This window comes from Galleria mellonella, unplaced genomic scaffold (assembly GCF_026898425.1).
Source record: "Galleria mellonella isolate WM207_F2 unplaced genomic scaffold, CSIRO_AGI_GalMel_v1 utg352, whole genome shotgun sequence".
Lineage (NCBI taxonomy): Eukaryota > Metazoa > Arthropoda > Insecta > Lepidoptera > Pyralidae > Galleria > Galleria mellonella.
The window spans coordinates 8644220-8652786 of NW_026442084.1; the positions used below are offsets into that span (position 1 = coordinate 8644220).

Below are 8567 nucleotides of genomic sequence, written 5' to 3' on the forward strand. Positions count from 1 at the left end.
GTTCTGCTGTAATTCCGTCCTCCTCCGTTGCCTTGCCGTTTTTGAGTTCTTTGAAAACTACTTCAATCTCCTGCAAACTTATGTCCGGATTATCATCGGTATAGTGTCGGGGGACTTTAGCTCTTTAGTCGTTATTCACATACTAATGTAACAATGACGTTGTGCACAGCTGTCCATACAACTTCTCAATTTCACTCAAAATCTCAGATGTGTTGGAAATTATATCACCTGTGTCTGTCTTCAACGTTGTCAGTTGACTTCGCCCAATAGCCAAAACTCTGGCCATCACTTTGGAGCCTTGATTCCGCTCTATTGCCTGCTCAATGTATGTAGTATTGAAGTGGCGTATATCACGTCGTGTACATTTGGAGTTTTACGTATTAAGCTGTCTATATACTGATGTAGACGTTGAAGACTGGGACCACAATTCACGCCTTTTCCTTTTATATGGAGTACGGTCGTTATACGAAGTTGCAAAATTTAGCTCCCACTGCTAGAACAGTTTCCACTAGGTTATCGTTAATATAGTCCGCTATTTCACACTTCACCAGGCACTGAATGCGATTTAATAAAGATGAAAGTTCTCGGGGTTTTGGATAACGATGGCACGATGAAATTTTTTTAACCTTTTGAGGTTTAATGTATTTCTTACCATCCGGTGATCAATTGCGGTTTCTAACCTATATCCCTGAAACAGCTATTACATTGTTTATATTTTTGATCTCGAGAGGACCGCGGGACTATCTTTAATCTATGATCTTGAATATTATTTCCGACTATATGCTACTTTTATATATTGTTTCTTTGCGTGGCAGAATTCGAACAGAGGATATCTGTGAAAGAACCAAAGTGACCGTGACATAGCCCAAAGGATAAGCAAGCTGAAGTGGCAGTGGGCTGGTCACATAATTCGAAAAACTTACGACCGATGGGGAAGAAAGCTTCTTGAGTGGCGACCCTGTACGGGTAAAGTATACGCAGTATAGGACAACCCCTACTAGATGCAGTGACAACCTAAAATGCATTACATGAGTCAGCAGATGCAGTTGACTCAGAACCGATCCTTATGGGGAGCTAATGGATGATTAATAATGATGATGATATATCGTGAATAAGGAAATAAATGTTCTTTTTGTTCGTTTGCTCAATGACGTCATTCTATTGATATTTCATAAGGCGTACGGTGATAACATTTCTACTGTGATAGTCATGTTGTCTCTTTCTTACACTTCATCAATGACAGCGTACCTAATTTTTGTTCTTAGTTAAGCAAATAAAGTTATGATTCATTCATTAACTCTCAGACATCTATGTTTTTAATGTCTGTGGCTTTTGGTAGGTAGTGTAGCGTTGAAGCAGAAAATAACTAGCTACTATTCTTAATCTATGTAACTGACTATCCCCCCCCCGCAACTGCCGTTAAAACAAGACGTATTTGTGTTAGCTCCATTGTTTTAAAATTAAAATCTGTGGTAAAAGTTATCATTTCTAAAATAATATTATACCAAACTAAAGAACAAAGTGAGATCTTTACGACGGACTATATTTCATCGACAAATAAGTATCGTGAGTACCGATAAATAGTGCATGAATATTTTGTAGAAGACCATTTCAACGACATACCCGTTTACAAATTGATAACAAAACAAAGGTTTGACCTTGACTCGTGGTCGCTGAAATTTCATGCAGTATATTACAATAGCGGTACTGAAGAGTGATACTATAATTCAACATTTCATTACGATTACTCGTTGGCGAAGTGGCACCACGTGCAAGTTTTAAGTAATACTCCGAGGATCGATTCTCATCAATTTTTTTTTCTTTTTGTAAAGAATTTTTGCAAGAAATTTGTGTTCGGTGGTTATTTCATTGAAATATTATTTAAGAATTTAGCTTCAGCAGTATATTTCTTTGTTTATTCATTTTTTTTATTTTTTCAACGTAATAATTGACGATGCCACTTAAGCGCACACCTCCGCCTTCACCTGCACCTCACACTGGTATTACTCAACTAGAGCTGAATGTGTCCACCACTGTTGCTCCAGACCGTCCCTCTTGTGACGCGGGCATAGCTTTAAGATTACCTCATTCGGAACAGTTACATGGTTCTTCTTCCGAACCAAATCTGAATGAGATGAAAACTACTAATGCTACACGCAAACGAAAACACTCACTTTATGATGATGAGATGTTAAATTCGTTTATAACAGAAATGAGACAAATGTTTAAAGATTTTAGGGATGAGCAAGATAGGAGGAATGAACGGTTGTGTGCTGTAGTTGAGGATCTCCGCATATCTGTTGATTTTTTGGCTCATAAATACGACTTACTCAAATCAAAAATGGACAAGTTGGAAACTGACCATAACGCAGATATGCGGTATGTAAAGACGCTGGAAGATAAGATAGAAACTCTTGAACGTAACAATAGGTCGACTTGTTTGGAAATTAGGAATATTCCAACTTCTCCTACTGAAACAAAGAATTCTCTTTTAGAGACGTTTATAAAAACTAGCGGTGTATTAAGTATACCAGTTCAACCCAGCGAAATAAAAGACATTTTTCGCATAAAAACCAAACAACAAGCTAGTAAAACCATCATAGTAGATCTAACGAGCTCTATATTGAAGGAAAAAATTATTGCAATGTACCGCAAATATAACAAGGGAAGCTCTAAATTAACTACAGAAACGCTTCATCTAAGTGGGCCAGTATCTCCTATTTATATCTCGGAAAATTTGTCTTCCAAAATGAAGAAATTGTTTTATCTGGCCAGAGAATTTGCAAAAACTAACGATTATAAATATTGCTGGGTATCCCATGGAAAAATATTTCTTCGCAAAAGTGATAATGGTTCATTGATTCCAGTAACAGATGACACCGTGTTGGAGAAAATTAATATATCAAAATGACTATGTACTCTGGTGACAGAAACAGTTTTTGCTTGCTACATATTCATGAAATATTGTAATATTTGTTTAGTCTTCTTTACTATTGTACTATGTAATTTTCTTAATAATGTATACACTAGCCTACTTTTTTATCTTCAATCATTTATAACACACACATACAATTATACACATCACTTACAATACAATATTAATCTATATTACAGATTTTCTGACATAAATAACTTTATATTCAATTTATTTCAATTAGATTTCATTCTCACTGATCCCATTCTCTGGTTTAACCATGATCCGCGTTTCTTATCCTTGGTTGTTTCCTATATCTCTTATGAATAATACTAATCAAATTAATGATGATATCGAAGAAATTTCTTTATCAGAATCACTAAGATGTTCCCCCGAGGATATTCCTATAAATTTAAAGTCGGACACAAACTCAATAAATATTTTTCATGTCAATATTCGTAGTATTAATTGTAACTTTGATAGCTTTATAACATTACTTCATAGAATAGAATTAAATATTGATATTATAATTTTAACGGAATGTTGGTTGAGCAAAACCCCTTATATTCCCATACTTTCCGGCTATGAATCCTTTAAATCTAATTTTAAAAAACAAAATGATGGTGTAGTGGTATATGTTAAAAGCGATCTTCAGTACATTGTAGAAATTCCCGAGTTTCAGGATGCAAATTGTATTATCTTAAAATATTCCAATAACCTTGCCGTCATAGCAATATATCGCTCTCCTTCATATAATAATTTAATTTCTTTTTACAAAAGTCTTGATAATACACTTAAGATGTTAAGTAACTTTAAAACTTGTGCTGTAATTGGTGACATAAATATCAACATAGCACCCACTAATACTGACTCGAATTCCGATGAATATCTAAATCTAATTGCGATGCATGGAATGCTCCCAACTCATCTTTTGCCTACGAGAGAAAACAATTGCTTAGACCATGTTATGCTGCGCTCTTTGGGTTATGCATCCACCATCATTCTTGATTCACTCATAACGGACCATGCTCCTATTTTATTCCATTGCCATACTAAAGTAAGTTCAACCTCTGCAAGGCGTTTCTCTCAACATTGTGATATCTCTGCTGTTGTAAAAGAAATAGAATCTACAGACTTTTCTCCCGTATTTGACTCTAATAATCCTGATATGTCTGCTGATCTCTTAGTTAGTATTGTATCCAACGTTGTCAAAACTCATAGTCGTAATATACAAATTTCCAGTAGAAAACGCATCATTAGACCATGGATTACTCCTGGCCTACTTAAATGTATACGACATAGAGACAAACTATACCGTAAATTTAGGAAGAATCCCAATAATGAAACTCATAAATTAATTTACACACGGTATCGTACCTTTTGTAATAATCTCTTAAAAAAAATTAAAACGAATTTTCAACAGAATGAGATCCAAAGGGTCAAAAAGAATTCAAAGGAAACATGGAGTTTGATAAAGAGAATGGCAAATCTTCAGAAAAGACAAACTAATTCCACAAAATTATTGAAATTAAGTAATAATCCCTTATCTTCTGTTAATTCCGTTAATACATTCTTTGCTAACATTGGCAAGAATCTAGCATCCACCATTGAATCACGGTTTCACGGATACGACATGATTCAGCTACGCCTCTACAACACAGGCATGATACCTGCAGTCCATCTTCTCCCAATTCTATGGCTTTTTTCGATGTGGATGAAGAGGAGATTGAAAATATTATCATTAATTTAAAGACCAACTGTGCTGTTGGATGGGACGGTGTTTCTACTTCAATAATTAAGTCAGCAAGACATGTAATTATTCCCATACTGAAATATGTGTTCAATTGTGCTATTAATATGGGTATTTTTCCTAACGCTTTTAAAAAAGCAATAGTACATCCAATTTTTAAAAGTGGAGATGGAGATGTTATTTCTAATTATAGACCTATTTCAGTCTTATCCGTTTTTTCAAAGATATTTGAAAAAATCCTAAACCGTAGATTAATTACATTTATTGAGAGTCGTAATATACTATCACCTAACCAATTTGGATTTAGAAATAAAAAATCTACGGAGGATGCAGTTTTAGAAGTTACTAATACAATTATTAAAGACTTTGACAATAAGAAAAAAACTGTGGGTATATTCTTAGACCTTTCTAAAGCCTTTGATACTGTCTCTATTCCTATTTTGCTTCGGAAACTAGAAAGTGTGGGTGTTAGAGGTATAGCTCTTGATATGTTCAGAAGCTATCTTACAAACCGTACTCAGTGTGTAACTATTGATGGTTATGTAAGTGAAGATGAATATATCAGTTATGGTGTTCCTCAGGGTAGTGTTTTAGGGCCTACCTTATTCTTAATTTATATCAATGATCTTTGTAACTTAACTATTCAAAACTGTAAAATAGTTACCTATGCGGATGATACAGTTCTCCTCATCAGTGGACGTACCTGGACGGAGACACAAATGCATTCAGAGAATGCACTGAGACATGTCATGGGGTGGCTTCAGTCGAACCTTCTTACACTTAATCTCTTAAAGACAAAATTTATTCCCTTCTCTATAAACAGTGTCTCTCGGCCTTCTTCCGCGTTTTCAATTCGTCCACATATTTGTCCAACTCCAACAGTTTCTAATCCTTGCAGTTGTATATCCGTGGAACGTGTTACTAGTATAAAATATCTTGGGGTAACGTTGGACGGTTCGATGACATGGAGGCAACATGTTGATTGTACTGTGTCCCGCGTAAGAAGACTGATATTCGTCTTTAAGAGGTTAAGAGGTGTCGTGGATTTTAACAACCTAAAAACTGTCTATTATGCACTGGCACAGTCTGTAATAACATACTGTATAACCTCCTGGGGTGGAGCTGTTAAAACAGTTTTGCTGAAGCTTGAACGGGCTCAAAGAGCTGTTTTGAAAGTAATGGCTAAAAAACCAATTTTATTTCCCACTATTGAACTGTATGTGCTCTGTCGGGTTTTAACTGTTCGCCAATTATTTATTTTAAATACTATGCTACGTAAGCATTCTGAACAACCGTATGAACTAAATCTGATAAAATCGAAGCGTAATTCTTATAAAATTTGTAAAGTTGAACCTCGACGCACTGCTATAGCGAGCCGTCATTATCAGCATATTAGTTCCTCTCTATATAATAGCTTAAACAAAGAATTAAAGATATATCCTTTACCTTACCATTTATGCAAAGATAAATGTTTAAAATTTCTCCAATCCTTATCTTATAATGAAACAGAAGATCTTATAAAATTTTCCGAATAAATTTATAACTTTTCTCACACCTGCATACACACACACACACAACACACACACACACACACACACACAAACACACAAACACACAAACACACACATACACACACACACATACACACACACACATACACACACAAACATATACACACACACGTACATGCACACGCTCACGCACACGCACACGTATACACACACATTATTATTATTTATTTTTTAAGTTAACATGTAGGCTACTGTTTTTTAAATTTTTACTTTTTTATTTTATTTATTGTAGTTTATAGTTATTATTTAGTATTGTGGTTGGTTAGTTGCTAGATACAAACAATTATCTTCGTTGATGTAATAACTACTATACGTTTTGTCTATTTTGGAATCCTGCTATAAGGAGGAGGGCGTTGATATTCGCGACACAGTTTTATACTTCTGCGGATATCATCGTTTTTCAATAATATTGTAACCAATGTTTTTGTTCCAAATAAATTATTATTATTATTATTACTTATGCAAACTTTATTACTCAGCTATAGCTGGTATATACGCTACTTTGCGTATACTGCACTTACGGGCCGAGACCAAGTAAGTGCAGTGTGTGAGTTTTTGTGAGTGTGTGTGCGCGCCCATGCATGCATATGCATGTGCATGCTCGCGCACCTATGGCTATGTGTATGCAACTATTACATGTTATGTCACTGTGGTATTATTAAATGTTTCGTTTTCTATTTGCAGGAATTTTCGAACAATTCTGCATGTATTCAATATTACAGCTTTTTGTAGTGTTGTATATAGTGTTTTACGCAGGTCTATTTCTTTCAGGCTATGGTGTAAATGTTTGGGTATAACACCTGTGGTTGAGAGGACAATGGGTATCACATAAACTTTTTCTTGTTTCCAAAGTCTTGTTATTTCGTCTTTCAGTTCTGTGTATTTACTTATTTTTTCTGCTATTGTCTTCTGGATGTTATGTGTATTGGGGACGGCGATATCTATTAGGTAAGTTATTTTATTCGTTTTATTTTGTAAGATTATGTCTGGTCTATTGTAATGTATGGTCTTATCAGTGAGTATGGCTCGGTCAAAATATAGCTTATGTGTCGCGCTTTCTAACACAGTTTGTGGAGTGTATTTGTAATATGGAGTATGTGTGTTTTGTATTAGATTGTACTTGTGTGCTAGGTTTTGGTGAATAATATTAGCTACTTGATCGTGTCTGTGCTTGTAGTCTGTCTGTACTATTGCCTTGCATGAGCCTGTAATGTGTTGAATTGTTTCTGGAGAGCTATTGCATTTTCTACATGTATCAGAGGTGAGTGTTTTTGTAATATATTTCTGATAGTTTCTGGTCTCAATGACTTGATCCTGTATAGCTATGATAAAACCTTCAGTCTCCGGGTATAAAATTCCTCGACTTAGCCATGCGTTCGATGCTTCTTTATCGACATTGGATTGACATAAGTCGTGTCGGTGTCTCCCATGTAAGGACTTTTCAGACCACGCCGTTAGTTTAGTTTGATTGTTGACGAGCATCTCATTTGTCTGTGTACTTCCATCTTTCAAATTTAAAGGTGTCAATTTATTGTCATTTTGTACTATGGATTTGTGAAGCGCTGATGATTCCATTTTGCTGAAGAAATATTGTCTTAAACTTGAAATTTGTGTGTTGTGTAAGTTTACGATATCAATCAAACCCCTGCCTCCTTCTTTTCTAGGTAGAGTTAATCTTTGTATGCAAGATCTAGGGTGGTGTTTACGATGTTTTGTCATATTTATGTTGATTGTGCGCTGTAATGATTTTAGGTCTGATTTGGTCCAGTTTATTATGCCGAAAGAATAAGTTAGTATGGGTATAGCATAGGTGTTTATCGCTTTAATCATATTTTTGGAATTAAGTTGGGTTTTTAATACCGCATTCAGTCTGTGCCGGAATTGTTGCTGTAGTTTTAGTTTTATTTCTTTATGGTTTATAAAAAGTGCTTGGTTGTAACCTAAATATTTATATACTTCTTGTTCGCTAAGTGATGTTATTTGTTCTCCTGATTCTAATGTGTAGTTATATGGGTGTTGACTTCCTGCCCTAATGGAATTTATTTTACATTTCTCTAATCCAAACTCCATTTTTATGTCATTTGTAAATTGTTCTACTATTTTAGTTAATTGGTTCAGTTGGTTTTCGGTTTCGGCATATAATTTTATATCATCCATATACAATAAATGGTTTAATACATTTTTATTCATATTTGAAGACTGATCATCAGTTTCTTTATAGTTTAAAGGGTATCCTACTGAAGAAGAGTTAAGCATATTTGAGAGAGGATTTAGAGCCAAACAGAACCAGAGTGGGCTGAGGGCGTCTCCTTGGAATATGCCTCGTTGTATT

General features: G+C 34.9%; 1 protein-coding gene across 1 annotated transcript; it reads right to left on the reverse strand.

The window, feature by feature from the left end:
• Positions 1-6874: 6874 nt before the first annotated feature.
• Positions 6875-8305, reverse strand: LOC128201153 (uncharacterized). The gene has a single exon (XM_052897142.1). It carries the CDS (start codon positions 8303-8305, stop codon positions 6875-6877), a length of 1431 nt encoding a protein of 476 aa, XP_052753102.1.
• Between the last annotated feature and the right edge of the window lie 262 nt (positions 8306-8567).